This window comes from Rana temporaria, chromosome 5 (genome assembly GCF_905171775.1).
Source record: "Rana temporaria chromosome 5, aRanTem1.1, whole genome shotgun sequence".
NCBI lineage: Eukaryota > Metazoa > Chordata > Amphibia > Anura > Ranidae > Rana > Rana temporaria.
The window spans coordinates 99,407,897-99,435,609 of NC_053493.1; the positions used below are offsets into that span (position 1 = coordinate 99,407,897).

The 27,713-nt window shown below is 41.0% G+C and overlaps 1 protein-coding gene across 2 annotated transcripts in view; it reads left to right on the plus strand.

The window, feature by feature from the left end:
- Nucleotides 1-27,713, plus strand: part of CREB5 (cAMP responsive element binding protein 5) — a 415,389-nt gene that overhangs the window by 289,903 nt on the left and 97,773 nt on the right. For both annotated transcript variants that reach the window (XM_040352926.1, XM_040352928.1), the window contains exon 5: nucleotides 11,057-11,183. In XM_040352926.1, coding sequence (XP_040208860.1) covers nucleotides 11,057-11,183 — 127 coding nt within the window. The remainder of the gene's footprint in view (nucleotides 1-11,056; nucleotides 11,184-27,713) is intronic.

Sequence of the window (27,713 nt, forward strand, 5' to 3'; positions counted from 1 at the left end):
AAAAAAAACGAAAAAAAATTCTGTGCACATGTCTAGTCATAACTGAAAAGTCCATATTAAAATGTCCATAATAGAACAAATAATAATATGACTTAATTTCAGCCATGGGAGGTGGACCAAAATCATCAATCGGGAAAATATTGAATCGCTTGGATTCAAGTCCTTGTGTGAGGGTAAAACTGTATACTACCTATATCATTCACACCAGCAATCTTGGGATAAGAGCCAGCCTAAAATGGTAAACAGAAAAATCTGTAAAATCATAATCACCTCTAATAATGAAGCATCCACATAAAGCAATCCAGCCTTAGTATCAGGGCTCAAGTCCTGCGGGAACGCGTGGGAACGGAGTTCCTGCACTTTTTTCACAGCAGGAACTCAGTTCTCTTTGCAGGACTAGAGCAGCCGAGCCGCCCAAGCCAATTCTTCACTAAGCGGCGATGCCCATCTCGAGTTATTGCGGGATTTAGAAAGAACTTGCTTCTTTCTAAATCCCGCGATATCTCGCGGCAGACCTCAGCAATGTCTCCTGGGAACAATGACAAAAGCTCCCAGGAGACATTGCGGCATCGAGGAAGTGACGGAATACCAGCACACTACCCGATGAATCCATATACAGGAAGCGGCCAGTAACATTAAGGATTACTAAGGTACAGTGGATCGAAAAAATAAAAACATGCGGTTTAGTAATTATGCATATCAACGTATCATTTTTTTATTTTTTTTGGTGGGGGAGTGGATCTTAGGTGGGAGTTCCCACACTTTTTTCCCCAGGACTTGACCCCTGCTTAGTATACATGGAAAGGAGTCAGCACACCACAGGGTGTAGCATAATAGCAGATCTGGAGGAGGGTCCATGGTACACTAACAGCAGTAGCAGCGCTACCTCTGCCAAGAGGCGGTTATTTGAAGCTGCAGCCGCTACCAGTGAAACCAAGTTCTGGAGAGAAGCTGAGCTGAGAGCCAGCTTACTCACAACCCACAGCACACACCGGAATGACATGGCAACACATTTCAAGTCTTTCTGCCCCTTTGTCAAGTCAAGTCCATACATGTTAGTTCTAACTATGTAAGCCAATGTATACTTGATTACTGTTTTAGGACACCAACAAAATGTGTGATATACAGCCATTCATGAATGTTAAACAGCGTTGGTCTTGAACAAATCAGTGACTCCTTCCTGAAAGCACTTAAAACAGCTGGGTCTATCATTTATCTTGGACACTTCGATTAACAGACCTGACAGCAGAAGGCCATGATCTGGGGGACTGCAGTATTTATCACTCATGAGAGTAGCTTGAAATTTTTACCTGTCATCGTTGACATGTTAATTGAAAGAAAAGCTTATGTTGTCTGGGACTTCATGAATGGTGTTTATACAAGTACACAGGTAGAAGTAATCTGTCTGCAGAGGCTCAGCTCTCTAGGAACAAGATTGGTGATACAACAATGCATTGATGTATGTATATACACTTTTTTGTGTATGGAGTTTTCTGCAATAAAATACTTCTCCTACAGGCATAATTAAAAATACAGGAAACAATGAATGTAAAATCTGTAGCTATTACAGAGCTTGTCTGTACATGACTGCTTTGTTTTTAGATCATCTATATGTTAGAAAAAATATATATATACAGTATATATTCTAGTCCTAGTCTACTAATACCAGTCCTATTAAATGGATATCAGCACCCAAGTTATCTGGAGTAGAAGTTCTTAAGTGTGCCTGTCCCTTTTTGTGGAGGATGGAAAAAGGTGTCTTTTTCTGTAAAGTACTGAGCTGCAAATTTTTTCTACCATCATTAGATATGCACTCATATAATATAATTGTATTTACAGTGTTGCAATACTCTACAGCAGGTTAAAACAGTAAAATATGTTCTGTGTCAACGGGGTTATCCTTGCAGTAGGGTTTTGTTTTGAGTGCAAAAGGTTATTGTCCAGATTCACAGAGAGCGGGCCTTAGCGCAAATAATGTACGCTACGCCAACGCAGCGCAGAGAGGCAAGCATGGAATTCACCAAGCCAGTGCTCCCAATGCTGCGCTGGGTTTCGAAGGCGTACGCCGGCGTAGGTGGAAGTGGGCGTGAGCCATGCAAATGAGGCGTGACCCCATGCAAATGATGGGCCGAGCGCCAGACATATACGTATCACGAACTGCGCATGCGCAGAGACGTGGACGCATCCCCCTGCGCATGCTCACAACCACGTCAGAACAACTGCCTAAACTACGCCGGATCACTGCGTACGGCGTGAACGTAACCTAAGCCCAGCCAGACACGTCCAACGTAAAATACGCCGGCATGTGTTCCCTGGTGCAGACCTTTGCATGTCTGCTGCTGGGTTACACCTCCTTTATGGGAAACTACTTTACGCCGGACGCACAACTTACGCGCACTGCGTCAGGCACACGTATGTTCGTGAATCGCGGTATTTCACTCATTTGCATATTTGAATGGCTAATCAATGGGAGCGCCACCATGCGTCCAGCCTAAATGTGTGCCCACCCTACGCCGGCGTAGGCAAGTTACGTCGGCGGGATGAAGCCTGTTTTTAGGCGCATCTTAGTTTGTGGGTCCGGCACACAGATACGACGGCGCACATTTGCACTTATGTTGGCGTATCTTGTTATACGTCGGCGTAAGTGCTTTGTGAATCTGGGCCTATGAGTCTACAAGCTCCAGAGACTAAAATCTGGCCCTGTATATTGATAAGGATTAGTGAACATATTATGGTATTGGCAGGCATCACCATCTTCTCTAGCATGCCTTCTAATTCACCTTCTACCATCTGTAGCAGGCAATAACCAATGGGTTAGGTGAAAGGAGACTCTTCGATATAAAAGACACTTTTTGCTACCTACGGTAATTTTATGGAAAAGAGTGGATTAGGACAGAGCTGGTGATAGGTGGGGACACATGAGAGAACCTCCAAGTGCAGAAAGGGTGTAGAGCTCTGGGAAATAGAAAGGCACACTCACCTGGGATACCCATTATTTACAATGGCACATTGCTTGAAAGATGTGCTTTGGTAGAACTGAGCCATAACTTGAGCCACGGAAAAGCTATTGATTTTGGATAGGTTTGAAGTGCATCTGTATGTCATAAAGTGAGTTTGCAAAAGATGACATATACAACCAAATCCAGAGCTATTCGAGAGTACAGGAGCCTCAACAATGGTCATGAGCAGGTGTGCTCCCAATGGATCAACTTCTATTACATCTTCACACAACCTTGTTCTAAAGTCAGTCTTGAAAGTGGTGAATTTAATAAAAAAATGTGGTTTAAATATGTGCGTTGCTCTATGTCAGTGTGCCTTTTGCATATTTTAGTATTTGAAATTCTTCCTAAACTGCTCAATCTAGCTGCAAGGCAGTACAGCAGACTTCTGCAGTATGGAATTTTCACTTTTAGGAATTAGCTGCATTTCACCACTAATCACTTCCTAACTTCCTAACATTTGGGTTACCACCAGAACAGTGATAGAGGGAAAACCTTCTAATGGGGAAAATTGTTCACAGGACAGCTGTCTAACAGGGAATTTCCCTCACTCTATCCAAACAGAAATATATTCTTGACTGTAGATATACTTCATGCTGTTTCTATTGGTAGACTAGTCCCAAACATGACACACAACATTTTTTTCCCCTGCATCCATAAAGATACTTTGATAATCTACAAAGTATTAATGTATTCGTTTATGCAATAAATCGAAAACAGCAGAGCTATAAAGTGGGGTAATAACAAGCCGAATATAGACCCAGTGCATCTGGAATCATTTGTGTTGTCTAGACAATTTACAGATATAATTCTTATAGGAGTTGGCATGAGAATGATGGTTGTTGAGTGCCAGAGTCCCGGGGCATAGAGCTGATTTCTGAACATTGCTACTGCACACATTAGAAAGACTGTTGGCAATAGATGTAATAATGCATAAGTCCAAAATATGTGAGGATAATTCATTATTGGTTGTTTTGGCATAAATATGTATTACCAACAGAAGCAAGAGAAAGCTTTTGGCCACAGACTGCTTAAAGGCACGACTTTCAGGCTGGTAATTGAGATACGGGGGGAAGTCTTATCATTTGTGTAATAACGTGTGTTCTCCATAGCAACTTGAAAACATTCACCGTTCATCATTTCACCTGCACTGACAGTAGGACAGGGGTTGTTTGATATGGCCAACAGAGATAGTTATTTTTAAGACATTTTTGAAATTATGTTTTTGGAATGATAAATAAAAAACAAAATACATTTACGGGAGAGGGAGGCCCTCTTCCAAATGTCGTAATTTTTAAGTGAGAGATGTCAATTGTAGTAATAAGGTAAGTACACCAAACACAGAAGGTTTACAAAATTATCAAAGGTTTAATATATATAGAGAGTTCATAAAAACAATTATAAACATGAATTGGACCACAGTAGTTACAAAAAGCGAAGGTAAAATTGCAGATTGCGAACTAGTTTCACACTTTTGTGCTTCGTCAGGGCCTTGCAACTTAATATTTTTGGGTTAAGTGGTCTGTGTGTGACATGAAAATATGCCGTTAGTACACAAATAATTAATACATTGTAGTACATTATACATTTTTATATCAAAAAGAACATGGTATCTGTGTGCTCACCAATCCTGTTAATGACTGAACCAAAACTTAAGCACACAGATACCATGTTCTTTTTGATATAAAAATGTATAATGTACTACAATGTATTAATTATTTGTGTACTAACGGCATATTTTCATGTCACACACAGACCACTTAACCCAAAAAGATTAAGTTGCAAGGCCCTGACGACGCACGAAAGTGTGAAACTAGTTGGCAATCTGCAATTTTACCTTCGCTTTTTGTAACTACTGTGGTCCAATTCATGTTTATAATTGTTTTTATGAACTCTCTATATATATTAAACCTTTGATAATTTTGTAAACCTTCTGTGTCTGGTGTACTTACCTTATTACTACAATTGACATCTCTCACTTAAAAATCCCGACATTTGGAAGAGGGCCTCCCTCTCCCGTAAATGTATTTCGTTTTTTATTTGTCACTTCTCATGGGATTGTGAGTCACTGCCAATTGGTTCTGGAAACAATTCCACCACCCTTTTCTCGTCTTTAGAATGATGTCTCCTTGGATTACAAGCATACACGTTCTTCTTATCTTAACTCTAGGCAATTAGCTAAATACTTATATGGTTTTTAATGTCAAATGATTCGTAATTCTATTCACCCAGATTTTTTATTCAAGTACCCTTGCCAGAAAGCACAATCAGGTCCTACAGACTGTAGCAATAGTGCCTTATTCAGGACCTGGTTTAGCTTATTGTAGTGTGAAAGAGCACCAGTATATTGATGATGTCATCCTGCTGGTATTCCCTTCTGTATACTGTATGTGTTCTCTGTCTGATAGTACTGTGCAAAGCAATGGGAAACAAATTGGCTCAGAGTGATGACCCTTTTCTTTCCCAGCCTATACAGGGAATTACAAGAGGCTGGTGTCATGACAGTCTAGGTCTATATACATTTAATGTAGCTATTTTTTACTGAAGTCATGACTGTATTAAATTGAGTTTTTATTTCTGTCAGGAGCTCAGCTTTAACCTGTTTAGATACAAGCTCACTTTCTTCCATTGTAACTGAAGTCATTCCAGTCAGAAGACTTTGGCGATGTGATCTAATCACTGGTGTCCTTCATAAAAAGCCATTGGGTGATTCAGCCAACCAGACACCAACTATCATTAAAATGTGAGTCTGAGGTAGACTGTACTTATGTAAGTGTACCTGTTTTGATGCCTTGTTGGAATCATAGTTTTAGTGAATTCTCACAGGTTATAACAGCCTGCATACACTCACCGGACACTTTATTAGGTACACCTTGCTAGTACCAGGTTGGACCCTCTTTTGCCTTCAGAACTGCCTTAATTCTTCATGGTAAAGATTCAACAAGGTGTTGGAAACATTCCTCAGAAATTTTGGTCCATATTGACATGATAGCATCACGAAGTTGCTGCAGATTTGTCGGCTACACTTCCATGATGTGAATCTCCCTTTCCACCACATCCCTTAGGTGCTCTATTGGATTGAGATCTGGTGACTGTGGAGGTCATTGGAGTACAGTGAACTCATTGTCATGTTCAAGAAGCGAGTTTGAAATGATTTTAGCTTCGTGACATGGTGCATTATCCTGCTGGAAGTAGCATTTCAAGGATATACATGGTCAGCAACAATATTTAGGTAGTCTGTAGCGTTTAAACAATGCTCAATTGGTACTAAGGGGCCCAAAAAGTGCCAAGAAAATATCCCCACACCATTACACCACCACCACCAGCCTGCATCGTTGATACAAGGGTGGATCTATGCTTTCATGTTGTTTACGACAAATTCTGACCCTGCCATCTAAATGTCGCAGCTGAAATCGAGACTCATCAGACCATGCAATGTTTTCCTAATATTCTATTGTTCAATTTGCCACTGCAGATAAACCATAGGCTATGCTAGTAGCTTCCTTTGCTGTAAAGCACAGAAGGATTTAGTTCTGCTTTAGGTCAAGAAAAAATGCACTGAGGACCCATCAGCGCTCTATTTTAGAAATGCCCATATTATCCATCGTGTGGAGAAAAAACAATTTCAAACATTTGAACAAAGAAAAGTGTCTATCTTGCCTACGGACCCAAAATCAATGTACAGTATTATTTTTCTAATGCATGTTAGAAAATAAGTTACTTTGCTGGTTGTTGGGTGAAATAGACATACCAGGTTCTTGCATATCCTTTTTTACTTATATTTTATATATTTTTTTATATTGGTTGAACAAGGGGTATCTACAGAGATTGCAGTATATGTTTAGACATAGGATCATTTTTTGATTGGAATGATTTGGGCAGGCTCAAGTAATGATTGTCTTATGTCCATATTTACAGGCAGTTTTATACAGTAGAAATGTTAATGCAGAATTAGAACATCTGTATCCAGGTTCATCATTCAGATCTGGGCAGTCCTTTGCGGAGTTAATGTTCCGTGTGATAGATTGCTATGTGTGGGCAAAATAAAGAAGATCATATTGAAATGATTTGAACTTACTTTAAACCCATGACATGTATGTATTTTATTATGCAGTTTTACCCTGAGGCACCCAATCTGCTCATTATCTTATCTATGACATAACCTTTCTTATATATTTACCCATTATTATATACTTTTGTGCATTTTTCATAATTGTGTTATTAAGATTTACCTTGTCAATATTTTTATTAACGCTGTTAACTTTCAATTTAGAGGTACAGAAGTGGTTCTAGCTTTCTTAACTTTCTTTGTTCACATATATTTTTTTTGCAGTTTAATATTTGGCAATAAGCTTTCAAGCATGCACCTCAGTTTACATTTAATTTATGTTATAGTCATCTTGATGTTGTAATTATGGTGTCCCAAGTTCTATTATTATTTATATTATTATTATATTCTGTTGTAAATGGTAGATGTACTGTAGATCCCTGCCTACTATTAACCATAATAGGGAGTAATATGCTTTTAAGTATATCTGCTACATGTCAGGCTCCCAGTAGCTATTTGACAGCCCTGGTATCTGCCAGAAAGGCTATTGCCTGTGGCTATTTTTGGGTTGACACGGTCCAGTTACCTGATTAGCTTCAAATAACCCATAGTTAAATATCAAAACATTATATCCTAATATCCTTTACTTTGATTTGTGAACTATTAGGCCTCATTTCTACAGTCAATGGATACACAAGTGTCTTCAGGTGACATTCAACCTCACAGATGCTGCAGGCCCACTGACTTTCACTGTTTTATCTAGTGCAGGGGTTGGCAACCTGGGTCCCTCCTGCTGTTGTGGAACTACATTTCCCATGAGGCATTGCAAGGTTGGCAGTTACAATTACTCCCAGAGGCATGATGGGACTTGTAGTTCTGCAACAGATGGAGGGCCCCAGGCTGCCTACCCCCAATCTAGTGGGACCCCTTTTCAGAAACTCTCTTGTCAAATGGAGCCACTGGAGGAAACCGTGACAATCAGCAGGCGTTCTATATTTGTGAAGCTCTGCTAAGAAATAGGTGTTGATTTACTAATAGGTTGTTCACTTTGCAGGGAAAGTGCAGTTTGCAAGGGAAATTTTGTGAATGTGGTGATATTTAAATTTTTGAAAGGTAAATTAACGATATCATTTTTACTTACACATGTTTGGATGATGGAATACAGCAGAGCTTCATCTCATCCACATTCCCTTGCAACGTGCAACTTCCTTGAAAAGTGAACAGTCTATTTGCCTTTAGTAAATACCCCCCCCCCCCTTATTATTATATGACTGTTTTTGTGTAGAAAATATAAAAAATGAAAATAGAAACAAGATTTTCAAACGTAAAGTACAGCCACAACTTTTTCATTTTGGATAGAGTAGGGAGAGATTTTATCTCCTGTCACATTTTTATTGCTGTCTGTATGCCTGCTAGGTAGATTTATCCTGGTAAACACTGTCACTGAAACAGAAATGAATTTAAATCCTGTGTAACTTTGTGTTGGATGGTGTTCGAGCTTACACGTGAAATAAGTGAGAATCTTTCGCTCTACTGATGAATAGATAGTGAATGTGAATAACCTAAAAGTGTGTAAAAATGTGTTCAAAAGCAGTAAAATAAATGTAAAAATGATCTTGCGCTAAAGAAAATACACTAAAACAATACATAATAAAAGACATACAAATCACATGCAATAAATAAGTGAGTAAAATCAGATGGATGATCAGCAATCAATAAGTCCATTAAAAATGGTGTAATAACTAGTGAATGGATAGTCCTAGGAAGTTACTATATAGTAAGTCCCAGATTGGAGAATGGTCCTCCTATGGGGCGGGTGACTGTCTAAATGAATAAAATAATTCCCTTGGGGGATCTCCCTTTGGGGGCCTTCCACAATCAGGATAATGAATCCAAAGATAAATCCACAAACAGGCCTCGTACACACGACCAAGTTTCTCGGCAACTTGGTCGTGTGGGAGATATTTTTTTGCCGAGGAAACCGGTCGTGTGTACATTTTCAAAATAAAATAGAAAAAGTGCAGCGCAAAACTCAAATATATAAATGATACTGGTATACTCAAACACCAATACCATAAGTGTGAATATGAATATGCAGAAAAAATGAAAAAAAAAAAAAAAAAAAATTAAATACAATTCAAACAAACAGTCCAAAAGTCCAGCCCGCCCCGCTGAGGAAGTTGATATAACGCAACGCGTCCGGTGGTTTAGGAGCCTGAAACATCACGTCGCTCATCTGCTGTTCATTCCTAAAGATTGTTACTTCATGCCGTTTTTTGTCTGGCCAAATGTGAGTAGCCTGACTTTTGCTTCTTTTAAAGAATAAATCCACACATTGCAACAGTGAGCACTTAGTCTGTGATTATCTCTTTACATGCACCTGTCCTTTGCGGTTTGGTTGTCTTATGAGGATCTAATACATCAGCCTGGTTCCTGTTCATGACCTGCCTATTTGATTTGCTTTATTGACCATCTGTTAACTCAGTGGTCCATATATGAAGGTGAGAGTAGCCATCTACAACGGTGGAGGGATCACTTCAAAATTTTGGTGGATTGTCACGTGGTGGAGATTTATTTTCGTTTAATTCACTCATCTTCTGACACTTATGGACTTTTGGACTTTTTGTTTGAATTGTATTAAATTTTTTTTTTTTTTTTCCATTTTTTCTGCATATTCATATTCACACTTATGGTATTGGTGTTTGAGTATACCAGTATCATTTATATATTTGAGTTTTGCGCTGCACTTTTTCTATTTTATTTTTTACTTGCTTAGGATTTTTGCGAATTTCCCTTAGTGTTCAGCTGGCATTACCAGTGATCTGAACCCTGGGGGTCTGTATCACATAAATACACTTTTAATATCATAATTTTTTGATCTATATATTTGCGCTGATTGCACCCTGTTTTTTATATATGTGTGTACATTTTCGTCGAGGAAACTGTCGAGAAACTCGACGAGCCAAAAAGAGAGCATGTTCTCTATTTCCTTGAAGGGAATGGAGAAAATTGGCTTGTCGAGTTTCTCGACAGCCTAACAAGGAACTCGACGAGCAAAACGATGTGTTTCGCCCGTCGAGTTCCTTGGTCGTGTGTACGAGGCTTCAGTCTCCCATAACTCTCACCTCTACTGTGATAGTAGTTCACATAGATTAAGCATTCATAGGTATCGAATTGTCTTTTCTCCCATTTCTCTTCTATATCGTCTCCAAAAATTAACTGTAATGGCTGCTGGCTTCCACTACTCCCTCAGACAAGTGCTTTATTAGACGCTGTTAAGTGGACTCTTACATGGGGAAATATTGGTGCAAGCAAAAAAATAATAATAATAATAGCCGATCGCGGTGCTCTGATCTTACACATGGTTTGTAACATGGTCCTCTTCTGGTGATTGGCTGCTTATGCACAAGCACTACCCCCTGGAAGGACCATGTATTTCCTGATGACATTGAAGGAACAATGGGCTGATGGAGGAACGCAGAAACTAGGGGGTGGAATTTTGAGAGACCTCGTCACTTTTACCTGATTGGGCAAAAGGGGCAATCTTTTTCAAAACATATATTTTTTTTAATTGGTAGTTTTTGTTTATCTTATTAGCATTTTTATGAGCATACACCTGAATTACATAGGTCACATTGCTGCCTCTGTTGTGTATGCGATTTTCCATATTTCAGTCTGTTATTTACTTTTACTATATACAATGTTGCCAGAAATAGAAAGCGAACTCAGATCAAATGTGATTTTGGCTTATATTCTTTGTAGTCTGGAAAGTATAACAGACAAGTTCTTGGTCAATGACTGCTGTAAATGTGCTGGTGTACCCCTGTTATTGTAACCTGCCCTCCTCTGATAATATGAAAACAGCATTCATGAATAGGAAAGGTTGTGCAGAGAACCTAGGTCAAAATATCAGCCATCTATGGAGTTAGCCTGACATGTAATACGATGTACAGCCCTTAAATGTTTATACTGTCTGTAATTCTTACCATGATTTCGCTTCTCTTTATAGGCCTGTCCCGGGCTCTCTTTCTTCATTATTACATCTACACAACCGACAAAGACAACCCATGCCTGCCTCTATGCCTGGCACTCTGCCCAACCCCACCATGCCCGGGTCCTCCGCCGTCTTGATGCCTGTAAGTTACCTTACTTGTATTACAAACATTAAGGGGCTATATAAATGGGATTGCTTTGGTATGCAACTGTATCTTCAAAACTACCTCCCTAACTTATTAACATTGGTTTAACAACCCTCATTGGTTTAACAATGGCATTCTAAATTTGTAGTCAAAATCTGTAGTCAGAGGGCAAGAAGCAGCTACGATTGCCCAATCTTGCCCCACACACAATGGGGTTGATTTACTAAAGGCAAATAGGTTATTTACTTTGCAGGGAATATCACACTTTGCAAGGGAATTTTCCCCAGAGCTTTGTAAATGTGAAGTTTCACTTTGCAAAAAAACAAACAAACAAACAAACAAGTAAATATAAGTATTCAGTCACACACACGGAAAGTAAAGCACAAGATTGGATAATAAAAGTCAGCAGAGTTTCACCTCATTTACTAAGTTCTGGAGCAATCTCCTTTACAAAGTGAACGGCCTATTAGCATTTAGTAACTAAATCCCAGTGTGTTAACATAATTCATCTTGGTGAATAAATGTTAACATCTTTTGTAAAAAAAACAAAGGTTTGCCACAAGGTGGCTTGTGATTAAACCTACCAGCATCCATTCAAACATGTAATGTATTTTTCTGGTGGACCTATTAATAATACCTTGAATATCTATTTGTTTTATTTAACAAAAATTGTGTATGCAATTAACTGTTGTGATTACATTAATTATTAAAATGCTTTATGCTGTTTTATTATGGCGACTTCATGTGTATCTGAGGCCTCGTACACACGACCGAAAAACTCGACGAGCGGAACACATCGAGTTCCTCGTCGAGTTCCTCGTCGAGTTCCTTGTTAGGCTTGTCAAGGAACTCGACAAGCTTGCTTTGCGTACACACAGTCAAGCCAAAATCTCCTCGTTCTGAAACGCGGTGACATACAACACATACAACGGCAGGGGAAGTTCGATTCCACTGGCTAAACTCTTGGGGCTGCTTTTGCTAATCTCATGTGTTTGCGTGTTAAATAAAAGTTTGGTAAGAGACGATTTGCACTTTTCAGTCTGTTACAGCTTTAAAAATGTGTTATCTCCATTACAAATGCTACTTTTACTCCCGTCTCATACTTTAATCTGAGCAAGAGCGGGTTTCCTAGCATACAGACGTTCGAGTTTCTCGTCGAAAACCAGCCCGTCGAGGATCTCGACGAGCCAAATCAGACTCCCATCGAGGAAATAGAGAACTTGCTCTCTTTTTGGCTCGTCGAGGTTCTTGACAGTTTCCTCGACGAAAATGTACACACGACCTGTTTCCTCGGCAAAAAAATATCTCCCAGCAAGGTTCTTGATGGTTTTTGCCGAGAAACTCGGTCGTGTGTACGAGGCCTAAGGAAAAACATTTGATTGAGTTAGTGCTGTGTGCCTGCTTGGGAGTTTTACTTAGCCCCTTGTCCCAATGACCATTGCCACCAATGGAGAAAGGGACAGTACATTTAAAGTGCTATGGTTGTTAACTGAATTAGAGGTGTAATTGGGAAATCTACCAATCGGAACATTTGTTCAGATGACAGCTATCTAAAAAAGATGTTTTATATATTTTACAATTTTCTGTTGTGCCTATGGGACAGTAAGAGGAGGATAATCTCTCCAGTGGGGCACAGACAGTAAAAACAAATTCAGCAGGGATTTTATCCATTTCATATGCAGAGAAAAAATGATTAAAATGATGATGTGATGATAATTAAATTGTATGTGTATTATGTGCTTTTAACCACTCGCTTACTGGTCACTTATACCTCCTTCCTGCTCAGGCCAGTTTTTATCTTTCGGCACTGTTGCAATTTGAATGACAATTGCGCTATCATACAACACTGTACGAAAACAAAAGTTTTTTCACACAAATAGCGCTTTCTTTTGGGGGTATTTACGCACCACTGGGTTTTTTATTATTTGCTAAAGAAATGAAAAAAACACTGCACACTGATATATATATTTGTATATATGCATATATGTATTAAATACAGTATCTCACAAAAGTGAGTATACCCCTCACAATTAATGTCTTAATCGCTGGCAACAAAAGTGAGTACACCCTAAGTGAAAATGTCCAAATTGGGCCCAAAGTGTCAATATTTTGTTTGGCCACCATTATTTACAGCACTGCCTTAACTCTCTTGGGCATGTAGTTCACCAGAGCTTCACAGTTTGCCACTGGAGTTCTCTTCCACTCCTCCATGATGATATCACAGAGCTGGTGGATGTTAGAGACCTTGCGCTCCTCCACCTTCCGTTTGAAGATGCCCCACAGATGCTCAATAGGTTTTAGGTCTAGAGACATGCTTGGCCAGTCCATCACCTTTACCCTCAGCTTCTTTAGCAAAGCAGTGGTCATCTTGGAGGTGTGTTCGGGGTTGTTATCATGTTGGAATATTGCCCTGTGGCCCAGTCTCCAAAGGGGAGATCATGCCAAAGGGGGGGGGGATCAGTATGTCACAGTACATGTTGGCATTCATGGTTCCCTCAATGAACTGTAGCTTACCAGTGCCCACAGCACTCCTGCAGCCCCAGACCATGACACTCCCTCCACCATGCTTAACTGTAGGCAAGACACACTTGTCTTTGTACTTCTCACCTGGTTGCCGCCACACACGCTTGACACCATCTGAACCAAATAAATTTGTCTTGGTCTCATCAGACCACAGGACATGGTTCCAATAATCCATGTCCTTAGCTCGCTTGTCCTCAGCAAACTGTTTGCGGGCTTTCTTGTGCATCATTTTTAAAATAGGCTTACTTCTGGGAAGACAGCCATGCAGACCAATTTGATGCAGTGTGTGGCGTATGGTCTGAGAACTGACAGGCTGTACCCCCACCCCTTCAACCTCTGCAGCTTCTCCCCCGGCCGCACGTCTCCTCCTTCCTCCTTCCTCCTCCTCCCCTTTGGTCAGTAACATCGGTTCTCCTTTTGGCCTATTGGGAGACAACTATTCATTCACTATTATCATAGAACTGGGTGGGATCGGGATGCCCCAAGCCCAACCTTTTTTTAAGCCTATTAGAGCCTCTGCCTCTGTCTCCATAGGCGCACTGTATGTAGATCATGGGGCCGGACGCATGTATAGGTGTGGTAGCACCCATGCACCACTAATGGACGGGCCACCACTGGTGGAGAGGCACAGTTTCCAAGTTTCATGAGGTCCAGTGTGAAGTTTCCACAGTCAGTGTTGATTTGGGGAGCCATGTCATCTGCTGGTGTCGGTCCACTGTGTTTTTTCAAGTCCAAAGCCAATGCCGCCCGCTATTGATATATATTTATATATTATATATTTTATAAATTATATGTTTATGAGTCACAAAGAGAACTCCAGATACACAAAAAGACAAAAAAGAATTTTATTAGTTTAAATTAAAGTGTTTCTTGGCTGGTAAAATGGTTTGAGTAGTTGCTGAGCAAGGAACAGTACATGAGACTCCTGATTTAGTGCATCAAGGCAAAAGACTATACGCTTTATTCTCTTGAGCACCGGCCTATCGAATTACACTAAAAATTCTTTTTTTCCACACCAGCTGAGCTATTGAGCTGCTTGCTAGATAACCAAATTTAACTCCTTGTATCTATTCTTAGATCACTACTACTGTAGCTATGTTGTACAGGTAGGATAATCATTAGAGTAATGAAGTTAAGTATAAACTGTGAAGTCACTGGGAGAATATTTTGAAGTCATTATGGACATATTAAAGTTTTGGGAAAAGTATGGAACAGTTAGATATTTAATATGTTGTAATTGTGACTGGAGCAGCAGTGGAGGAGAAAATCATCCAGTGGTAACATTTGCTCCTGTGACAACTGTTAAACCCTGTACACACGCTCGGTTTTCTCGACGGTAAAAAGTCAGCCGAGAAAACCGAAGGGAAAGCCGAGAACCCAGCAGGAAAACTGCCATGGAGCTTTGGATGGGAATCCAGGCCGTGTGTATGCTCCATCGGCACTGCCTTGCAGTGTTTCCCATAGGAAAGTAGTAAATCTGGCGGGAAGAAACGCTGGGAATCCCGATGGGAAAATAGAGAGCAGGTTCTCCATTTTCCCGTCGGGATTCCCGGCTGTTTTCCTGACGGGAAAACTGCGAGGACACATACACACATCCGTTTTTTCCGGTCAAAAGCTCTCCTGGCAGTTTTCCTGATGGGAAAACCGGCAAGTGTACGAGGTTCTGTCATTTCCCCTCACTTTAAGGGAGTTTCCTGTAATTTTTTTGTTGTATCGTTGGTAGAACTGGCACTAGACAATGACATGCGAGAGGGTATTGCATCTTCTTAGAAGAAATAATGGGAAATGCCATATGTACAGGGCACATAGAAAAGTTTGGAGAAGCATTACCTTTTATTTCCTCCCCATGGTGACACCTTTTTTCAGAACAGAAAATGAGGCTAAATCTCCACAGTGTTGACATGGACAGCATTTAAAATGTGACCAAATTTTAACCCTTCTGTATTCCATCTGTAGCTAGAAATACAATTTGCCTGGAGTTTTACTTTAAGTGATGTCCAATGCATGCATTCCCATATATATGAGTTTTTAGGCTCCTGTGTCTTTGAGTATGTATAGAGTGGAATGCTTTAATTCTTGGTAAGTAGTGGAAAATTGCCATTAAGGACTTGAAGAATATCAATAGGTCCCCCTGAGGGGATGGCCTGCTATACCCCCTATTGGTCTGATTGTTCCCTTCATCTCTCTCAGCACTCGCGGTCTTTGTAAACATCTGTTTAAGGAAAGAATTCAAAACACAGGTAACTCGTGTCTAAACTTGAATGATTCCTAGACACACATTCAGGTTCAGGTTTGGGACACAGATGAATATAATACGTGTATTAGTATAAAAATATCAAAATTTGAAACTGTAGTATAAACAATCATACACTTATGCCTGAGCGTGATTACATTTTTGGCACTTTTTTTTGTTTTAGCTTTTCACTGGCAGTCTGCCGTAAATAAATATATGTGCTCAAATGCTGCTCGAAAAGCTGTTGTTTACGAGACTCTTAAGACTTACCATCATAACAAAGACCAGGCTTCATATGTAGGAGTCTGCACTTAGGAATTCATCACCTAATTCCTAATTTAGAATATACACTATATTGTCAAAAGTATTGGGACTCCTGCCTTTACACACACATGAACTTTGATGGCATCCCAGTCTTAGTCCCTAGGGTTCAATATTGGGTTGGTCCACCATTCGCAGCTATAACAGCTTCAACTCTTCTGGAAATGCTGTTCACAAGGTTAAGGAGTGTGTCTATGGGAATGTTTGACCAGTCTTCCAGAAGTTCTTTTGTGAGGTCAGGCACTGATGTTGGACGAGAAAGCCTGGCTCACAGTCTCCCCTCTATCCAGTTAAGGTCAGGACTCTGTGCAGACCGGTCAAGTTCCTCCACTCCATACTCGCTCAACCATGTCTTTGTGGACCTTGTTTTGTGCACTGGTCCAAATCATTTGGTGGATAGGGGATTGTGGTGTGGGGTTGTTTTTCAGGTTGGGCTTGGCTCCTTAGTTCCAGTAAAGGGAAATCTTAAGGTGTCAGCATACCAAGACATTTTGGACAATTTCATGATCCAAACTTTGTGGGAACAGTTTGTGGATCCTGTTCCAACATGACTGTGAACCAGTGCACAAAGTAAGGTCCATAAAGACATGCATGAGCGAGTTTGGGGTGGAGGACTTGACTGACCTTCACAGAGTCCTGACCTTAACCCGATAGAACACCTTTGGGATGAATTAGAGCAAAGACTGTGAGTCAGGCCTTCTTGTCCAACATCAGTGCCTGACCTCACAAATGCGCTTCTGGAAGAATGGTCATACATTCCCATAGACACACTCCTAAACCTTGTGGACAGCCTTCCTAGAAGAGTTGAAGTTGTTATAGCTGCAAAGGGCGGGCCAACTCAATATTGAACCCTACGGACTAAGACTGGGATGCCATTAAAGTTCATGTGCATTTAAGGCTGGGTTCACACCTCCAATGGATGTGGCTTGCATTAGGGGTCCAGTGTGTCCTGTTCCCTCCATTTCAGGAACAAATCAGGGCCACATTTTTGACTGAATTCGGCTCTGAAACAGAGTTGAAGATGCACAGCATTCTTGTACAAGCCGCTCCGCAGCCGCAACAGAGTTATGTGAATCATCTCCATAGAGAGACGGTCACAATCTCTTGTCATGCGAATTGGCTGCGGGAAAACTTGTATCAAATTCACATAGGTGTGAAGCCAACCTAAAGACAGATGTCCCAATACTTTTGACAATATAGTGTATGTGAAGGTGTTGTCTATAGTACTGTCTACATTTCGATTTACGCATTTGTATGTTCACAGAACATTTTAGCATTTACGGTATGTGTTTAAATATTTTTTCCCCCTTAAATTATTTGTGTAGACATGGCACAAATTTACCCCAAACTTCTCTCTCACCCTCTAGAGTATGTCCCAACATACATTTTTTCTTTACCTTGTCCCTGTAGTGAGAAACAGCTTTTATTACATTTTTTGCACAGGTCGCTACTGGGAGCTCAATTTCTGTTAACGTCGCTGTGCCCCCAGAACTACATGTCCTAAGAGCCCTTTTTGTGTGCAGGCAAGCTCTTGGGAATCCAAGCAGCAAAAGTTGAGAACAGTTGGAGTTCTGTGGTTTAGTAGGCATGCAGTAGCAACCTTGTCAGCCAACAACAGTAAGTTAGGAACTCACTGGTTTTCTGGCAGGATTGCCAAGTATTTCTCTGCATTTGCCGCAAATAGAATGTGCTAAATGCAGTCTGACTTCATATCAGCTGAAGTGATTTCTAATTTCTGGATGGTAACTGTGGGTGTCTGTGCATGCCAATTCGCTGGGCATAGCCTTAACGAATATGCTAGTAAAATAAGTACACAGATGAGTCCAAAAGAAAGACCATACTCCACTATGTCCACAATCTCTCCAAACTTTATTTCGGCACAAAAAAGAGAACACTCCACTCCCTAATCTAATGTGTTTCTCCCCTCCTTCTGGGGACTTAGTCATACAAGGTCTATCAAGTTGACTCTACAGCATGGGTCTCCAAACTTTTCAAACAAAGGGCCACTTTATTGTCCTTCAGACTTTAGGAGGGCTGGATTGTGGCCAGTAGGGGCAGAAATGTCACGGGCCCAGCATCAGTGAGAATGAATATGGCCTCAGGTTTGGTGGTCAATAGGAGGAGAAGTATTCCCCCTATTAGTAGGAGGAATAGTATCCCATCATTGGTATCGGTGGAAGATATAGTGTCTTATAGTTTGTGTCAGTGGGAGGAATAGTGCCTCATATGAGTGGGCGGAATTGTGCCCCAAGGGCCTGATAAAGGCTAGCAAAGGGCCACATCTGGCCCTCGGGCCGCAGTTTGGAGACCCCTGCTCTATAGGGTTGATTTACTAATGTAAAATAGGCTGTTCACTTTGCAAGTGAATAATGTGAAGCTCTGCTGACTTCCATTATCAAATCATGTAAAAATACTTTTTTCTGTTATATTTTCCCTGCAGGTTATTGGGTATTCTTTGCAAAGTGAATTGTTAACCACATTTATTAAGCTAAGGGAAAAGTCACTTGCAGAGTGAAAATTCCCTTGCAAAGTGAGCAGCCAGTTTGCCTTTAGTAAGTCAATCCCCATGACTAAACCCCAAGACAAAAGGTGGGGGGGGGGATTTATAAGAGGGATTAGAGTGTTCTCTCTGCTTGTAAAGAAATAAAGCTTAGAACTGCAGACCTAGGGGGTTATTTACGAAAGGGAAATCCACTTTGCACTACAAGTGCAAACTACAAGTGCAAAGTGCACTTGAAATTGCACTGAAAGTGCACTTTGAAGTGCAGTCGCTGTAAATCTGAGGGGAAGCTCTGCTGATTTTATCATCCAATCATGTGCAAGATAAAATGTTGTTTTTTATTTTCCTTGAATGTTTCCCTCAGATCTACAGCGACTGCACGTCCAAGTGCACTTTTAGTTTGTAGTGTAAAGTGGATTTCCCTCTAGTAAAAAAAAAAACATAGCCTTTCTTTTTGACTTATCTGTGCATTGGCAGGTGGATACCAGGGATTGCGCCTGCTGCTGGGGACAGGCTGACAAGGAGCTTGAAAGCGTTCTTGTGAATTGCTGATAGTAAAACATACTAGAAGTCCCTGCCTTTCCCTGGTAATAGACGCTGTATTTGTACGATTGAACAAATGTAGCAACCCTTAGTGGGTTCTAGCCTGTGGAATTAAATTAAATTTCCTGGTATACATATATTTTGCACTTGTAGTCACAAAACAATGGTGACCTTGAGCTATTTTGGAATCATAAGTTTAATATTATGTAAATTATTATATAGGAGAGCGGATGGCAAACAGCAGAGACATGGGGGCAGATCCACAGAGATCTGCACGGGCGCAGCGTATGGGAGATACGCTACGCCGCTGTAAATTACTTTGTAATTCTTTGAATCCACAAAGAATTTGCGGCGTAACTTACGGTGGCGTAGTGTTTCTCTCGGTGCGTAATTCAAATCGGCGGGTAGGGGGCGTGTTTTATTTAAATGAAGCGCGTCCCCACGCCGAATAACCTGCGCATGCGCCGTCCCTAAATTTCCCGCCGTGCATTGCGCTAAATGACGTTGCAACGACGTCATTTTTTTAACGTAGACGTGAATTACGTCCATCCCTATTCACGGACGACCAACACACAAAAAAAATTCAAATTTCGACGCGGGAACGACAGCCATACTTAACATGGCAAGTCTATCTATACGCCGCAAAATACCAGCTTTAACTATACGCCGGAAAAAGCCGACTAGAGACGACGTAAGAGAATGCAACGGCCGCGTGTACGTTCGTGGATCGTCGGAAATAGCTAATTAGCATACCCGAGGTGGAAAACGACGCAAACTCCACCCAGCGGACGCCAAAGTATTGCATCTACGATCCGAAGGCGTACGAAGCCGTACGCCTGTCGGATCAAACCCAGATGCCGTCGTATCTTGGTTTGAGGATTCAAACTAAAGATAAGACGCGGGAAATTTGAAAGTACGCCGGCGTATCAGTAGATACGCCAGCGTACTCTCTCTGTGGATCTGGCCCATGGGGTTTATTTACCAAGGGCAAATTGACTCTAAACTTTGCAAATGCAGTTGTACTCTGCAAATACTGCTGTTCCAGAGCGTATTAAATGAGGTAAAGCTTCACGTTACAAACAATACCCAATTGCATGCAAGTAAAATAAGAAACAGCATATTTGCTTGCACATGATTGAATGATGGATGTAGCGGAGCATCCCCTCATTTACTAAGCTCTGGAGCAACTGCACTTCCAAAGTGCACAGTCTATTTGCATTTAGTTAATCAACCCCATGGAGTTCTTCACTGTACATTTGGACTTGGCAACTTTTTCATGGCAAAGACTATCTGATCAGGCTTGGGAATTCCCCTCAAGGACAACATTCATAAGCCGGGAAACCTGAGGGGAAAACCGAGAACCTGATTGGTAACTTTTTCCCCCAACTGGGTTTCCCGGCAGGAAAACTGCCATGAGAGCTTTGTTTAGGAATCCCGGCCGTGTGTATGCTCCATCGCAGTGTTTCCCATAAGAAAACTGCCGGGTTAAAAACCGCCGGGAATCCCGGTGAGAAAAAAGAGAGCTGGTTCTCTTTTTTTTTTTTTTTTTGGCAGTTTCCCTCTCAGGAAAACGAAAGCCTCGTACACACGACCGAGTTTCTCTGCAAAAACCAGCAAGAAACTTGCTGGGAGATATTTTTTTGCCGAGGAAACCGGTCGTGTGTACATTTTCGTCGAGGAAACTACCGAGAACCTCCATGAGCCAAAAAGAGAGCAAGTTCTCTATTTCCTCGACGGGAGTCCAAATTGGCTCGTCGAGATTCTCGGACGTCTGTATGCTAAGAAACCCGCGCTTGCTCAGATTAAAGTATGAGACGGGAGTAAAAGTAGCATTTGTAATGGAGATAACACATTTTTAAAGCTGTAACAGACTGAAAAGTGCAAATCGTCTCTTACCAAACTTTTATTTAACACACAAACACATGAAATTAGCAAAACCAGCCCCAAGAGTTTAGCCAGTGGAATCGAACTTCCCCTGCCGTTGTATGTGTTGTATGTCACCGCGTTTGAGAACGAGTAGATTTTGTCTTGACAGTGTGTACGCAAAGCAAGCTTGTCGAGTTCCTTGACAAGCCTAACAAGGAACTCGACGAGAAAAACAATGTGTTTCGCCCGTCGAGTTCCTTGGTCGTGTGTACGAGGCCTGAGATGGAGCATACACACGGACGGTTTTCCCAGCCAAAAGCTCTCATGGCAGTTTTCCCAACGGGAAAACCGGTCGTGTGTACGAGGCTTTAGAGTGTGTGTGTTGTCCTCATGTGTGGGTTTCCTCCAGGTACTGCAGTTTTCTGCTATAGAAAAATTTCACTTGGAGTGAGTGGAGTGTATACTTGTATGAATGTGGTAGGGACATTGAAATATAATCTTCCGTATACCAGGGACTGATGAACTGACAATGCTTTATAAATATGACAAATAAACAAATAAAGATATATTAATAAATTGTGGCTAAAATCTGAAAACATTTTTCTTCTTATTTTTTTTATTAAAATACAGGATTTATATAGCACCATCAGTTTGCACAGCACTTTACAATAAAAAGGAGGACAGTGCATTAACAAAACAGGGCCCTGATCATGGAGCTTTCATTACTCGTATCCTCATTCTATGCATATATGAGTCATTTATTTCCACTTTTATGGACTTTTCAGACTTAGAATAAAGTTGATTTTTATACTCAAATACAACCCCTTTTATTAAGTGCCTATGTTAATCCCTTTCAATTATATATGTATGAACAGTCTAGACTGTGATTGTGGTTTGAATAATTTACTGTTTTTTTAATGAAGCCCATCCCACAAGACAACAGATACCACATGGTCAGCCAGATTTCATGTTAAAGTGTGTGAAGTTTGGGAAGCAGAGATTTAGAATGTTTTTCTATCTATGTATTAGTTTTTGGTGTATTATAAGGAAGAATATACCCTATATGTTCTTCAACCTTTTTAAATATATGAAGCCTGCAACGTTATCATATATTTGTATGGGCACTGCATCTCTTGGTAGATTCAAATCCTTGAACTTTTATGAAAGTGGGTATATTTTTCTTTATACTACAGTATACAATACAAAGCATTGGCGAAAAAGTCTTTACTCGGCCCACAGTTTGCAGGCAAGTCATAGGCCATGTATGTGAACAGTTCTAGACTCCACAAATGTTGTCCTTTTAGTATAAAGTAGCTAGATACAATTGTGGATATTATCAGCACAGAAAAAGAAAATATTTTCAGGCAGGACGTGACTGTTATTCAGCTTGAAAAAAGTTTTGTCCCCTTTTTATTAATACATATTTAATAAAACATGTCCTGTGTGCATTCAATGAGGCTTCCGGCTCTCCGTGAGATGAATGAGATGCTCAACGAAATTCCAAAAAACAAACTCTGCATGGGTAACTGGATTATATGTCCTGCCTGTCTAATTCATCATGATCTCTAGAGCTGTTCTGCCAGACAGACACTCTGCTTCCATTCCCGTATTGGTGATGTTCATCTCATGCTCTGTAATTTTACTTAGAAATATTAACCACTTGAGATCCGCGCTATAGACAAAAGACGTCTACAGCGCGGCTCTCAAGTGCCGAGTGGACGTCTTTGGACGTCTTTTTCTGTGCATTACTGGGGGGGCGCAGCGGGTAAACACTGTGGCGGCGCATCGCTGGGAAGCCGATGCGTGTACCTGGCAGCCGCAATGTCCGCCGGGTACACGCGGTCGTCGGTGACAGCAGGGACATGGAGCTCTGTGTGTAAACACAGAGCTCCACGTGCTGTCAGAGGAGAGGAGACCGATCTGTGTCTCTTGTACATAGGGACACAGCATCGGTCACCTCCCCCAGTCACCCCCCACACAGTTAGAACTAGGGTTGTCCAGATACCGATACCAGTATCGGTATCGGGACCGATACCGAGTATTTGCGGGAGTACTCGTACTCGCGCAAATACCCCCGATACCTAAATAGAATACTTTCCCCCCCTTCCCCCCCCCCCCGCCGCTGCCGCCGCATCGCGCCGCTGCATCGAGGGACATGGCTAGAGGGACATTGCTGCATATGTGAGGGACATGGCTGCATATGTGAGGGACATGGCTAGAGGGACATGGCTGCATATGTGAGGGACATGGCTAGAGGGACATTGCTGCATATGTGAGGGACATGGCTAGAGGGACATTGCTGCATATGTGAGGGACATGGCTGCATATGAGGGACATGGCTAGAGGGACATTGCTGCATATGTGAGGGACATGGCTGCATATGAGGGACATGGCTAGAGGGACATTGCTGCATATGTGAGGGACATGGCTGCATATGAGGGACATGGCTAGAGGGACATGGCTGCATATGTGAGGGACATGGCTAGAGGGACATGGCTGCATATGTGAGGGACATGGCTGCATATGTGAGGGACATGGCTAGAGGGACATGGCTGCATATGTGAGGGACATGGCTGCATTTGGGGACACATTTAAAAAAAGTATCGGTATTCGGTATCGGCGACTACTTGAAAAAAAGTATCGGTACTTGTACTCGGTCCTAAAAAAGTGGTATCGGGACAACCCTAGTTAGAACACACCCAGGTAATACATTTAACCCCTTCCTCACCCCCTAGTGGTTAACCCCTTCCCTGCCAGTCACATTTATACAGTAATTAGTGCATTTTTATAGCACTGATTGATGTATAAATTTGAATGGTCCCAAATTTGTGTCAAAAGTGTCCGATATGTCCGTCGCAATAAAAAATCGCAAAAAAAATCGCAGATCGCCGCCATTACTAGTAAAAAATAAAAAAATAAAAAATAAATCATAAATCTATCCCCTATTTTGTAGGTGCTATAACTTTTGCGCAAACCGATCAAATACGCTTATTGCGATTTTTTTTTAACAAAAATATAGAAGAATACGTATTGGCCTAAACCGAGGAAAAAAATATTTTTTTTAAAAAAAATTGGGATATTATTATAACAAAAAGTAAAAAATATTGTGTTTTTTTTTCAAATGTTCTGTATTTTTTTGTTTATAGCGCAAAAAATAAAAATCGCAGAGATGATCAAATACCACCAAAAGAAAGCTCTATTTGTGGGGAAAAAAATGATAAAAATATAATTTGGGTACAGTGTTGTATGACCGCGCAATTGTCATTCAAAATGCGTCAGCGCTGAAAGCTGAAAATTGGTCTGGACAAGAAGGGGGTTTAAGTGCCCAGTAATGAAGTGGTTAAAATAATAAAGCTGCTCTTATTCCAACCTACAAGTACTATTCATAGAGATTACCCAGGTTTTCATGTTGGAGAAGTAGAATAGCTTTTTAACTACAGGGACCTTGTTTCACAGTACACTTTCGTGGTGTCATGCAGTCATCTCACTCATTAACATAAAACCATCTTTTGCCTAGTCAATTTAAAGTAATAGCTATGGGGCCTGTTGTGGTGGAGAAATTATTTTCGGAATGCATACTTGAAATGGGAAACATATCACGTTGTGTTCTGAGAGGACTCATTATTCTTTTTTTTTTCATTGGTCCCCTCCTCCCTCCTTCTTTTTGCACTTAGAAAAAGTCAGATTTTCTTTTCTTCATAACACAAAGGAGATCAGCACTGAGATGACCTCTTCTGGGGCTATCCGATTGCAGTGTGCAGATGTATCTCTAGCTGACACGCCTGATTCACTAGGCATGACCATTTATCAACACCCAGATTAAGTAGCTATGTACCATGACTGCAGAATCAAATCTCTAGTGTAAAATAGGGACAGGTTATAAAGCACATACAACATAGCACAAAAAATGGTGAAGGTCCTTCATTTATTACCACAAGATAAAAAGCCTTGTACATTCTAAAAGCTTTTAGCACCAAAATTGTCCACTGACGAGTTTATTTTGCACTGCCACACTGATTGCTATTTTTGATAAATACGCTAAAGCAAAACCATTCTGCTTGTCACTAGAGCGAGCCAAGGAGAGCAGAAATATGATCTCCATCTCTTTTCCCCGGAGATTTCCTTCTAGTAACATTCTGGCAGCTCTTACCCTTTTGTAAGGCTGAGATGTATCACAAACCTTCACATTCTGATTACTTTGCAGGGAATACACTATATTCATCCTTGGGAAAATGCCATAAATTTCCATGCTTCTTCAAAACATGCTTTTAAAGTTCCAGTCACTTTGATAATAAATATATACAGTTTAGACAATACATTTTCTCTTTGCATGATTTTAGTTTTATTGTCCTGATTTAGGGTTGGTCCACTGTGATCTTTTCTTGCCAGCTGTCTTTTTTTTTTAATGTCCAACATTTTTCAGTATGTTTTCATCAATTTACTGTAAAACTTATATTAAAGCATGAGTGTATTTCAAGGTTTTTTACTTTACCAAGTTTCTCTGCAAAAACCAGCAAGAAGCTTGCTGTTTTTTTTTTTTTTTTTGCCGAGGAAACCGGTCGTGTGTACACTTTTCAACGAGGAAACCGCCGAGGATCTCGTCGGGCCAAAAAGAAAGCATGTCTTCTTTTTCCTCGACGACAATGGGAAAATTTGGCTCGCCGAGATCCTCGGCGGCTTCACAAGGAACTCGACGAGCAAAACTATGTGTTTTACCCGTCGAGTTCCTCGGACGTGTGTACGAGGCTTAAGTGCTAACCTGGCATTGTTAACCATTATTGTATGTTTCATGTAGTACTAAATGCAGATTGCTATGTTCAGGGTTCAGCATACCCCTATCATGTATACACAATGCTGTATCCTGGCCTAGGCCAACAAGGCCCAGGCCTAGGGCAGCACTTTGCAGGGGGGCAGCACGAAAAGTGTCCCCGCTGGCTTGTGCTACACTGTTGGTGTAACGCAAGCCGTTTCTAATTTTGACTGTCCTATCATCCTGGACCACAAACCTTCCTCATGCCGTGTACACACGGTCAGTCAAACCGATGAGAACGGTCTGATGGACCGTTTTCATCGGACCAAACCGATCGTGTGTGGGCCCCATTGGTTATTTATCCATAGGTTAAAAAAAAGCAATCTTGTTTTAAATTTAACCAATGGATACCTAACCGATAGAAAAAACCTGATCGTTTGTAGGCACGTCCATCGGTTGAAAATCCACGCATGCTCAGAATCAAGTCGACGCATGCTTGGAAGCCGTTGTGTTTTACGTCACCGCGTTCTGACACAATCGGTTTTTTAACTAATGGTGTGTAGGCGTGACGGACCATCAGTCAGCTTCATCGGTTAACCCATGAAAATGGTCCATCAGAGCGTTTTCATCGGATGGATCGATCATGTGTACAGGGCATAACTGTGCTATATGTTTTCTGCTGTACCATTGGCATGGTTATATCTTCTTAGTCCTCTCCATAAAATTATCAGAAATTTGTGCTTGAAGTAGAACTATAGGCAACACTTTTTTTTTCATTTTGGATAGAGTAAGGGAGGGTTATAGCCCCTGTCAGTTTATTTTTTTACCATCCCTGTCCCATTACAGAGATTTCCCTTCACTTTCTGCCCCATAGCTAACCAGGAAGTGATAGGAAATCTATGAAAATTAAGGGAATCCATTCCCCCCCACCCAGGCATTGAGAACTAGTGTCCCTACTCGAAAATGCCAGGGTGGGTCTTAAACAGAAAGGGGTGTGGCCTTGACAGGAAGGGGGTGGGTCATATTTAAATTAGGGGGTGCACGAGTTTAGTCAGGCCTAGGGCAGCACAAAACCTAAATACACCACTGTGTATACAGCACAGAAGGTGCCATCACTGGACTCCTTCGAAAGCCTCAAATTGCCTGGCAGTGTCTGGTTTTAAAAGTTTTAATGCAGACACTGAGCTAGCACACTCTATAAGAGTGTAAGACAAGGGTCATAATTCCTTATCTCTATACTTGTTTTGGGTCAGTGACTTAAAAAGTACTGAAGCCATTGGAACACAATGACAGCCAGAGAACTAACATACTCAGACGAACAGGTCAGCAGTGGCAGCTGTAACACTGACAAACTTCATAAGATAGAGGTTGCTAAACTTTTACAAAAAGCTTTAGAATTATTTCACAGTCATCTTTATATTTAGTTGTAATGACAAAAAGAATAGTTTGATATGACTAAACTGGTCAATATTGCATTTGCTCCTGCACAGTATATATAAAAAAAAAACACCAGAGTTTTAGTGCCCTTGTGCAGTCTGCACCAATTAAATTAAAGGTAGACAGAACTAAACATTGTGACTTGTTTAGCTTAAGTTTAATTGTCCTTCAAATCACCACTTTCATTCAGCGTTACATGCAGCATTACCATATTGCAAAGCTAAATTGCCCAGTGTTCCAGCTCAATAAAGTGGTCCACCCCCCCTCATTTTTTTACTGGGAGATGGAATCTGTACATTTCAGATACTTGTCTCATTGAGATCCCTTTGTGTCCTGCCATCGCTCGGTCCCACA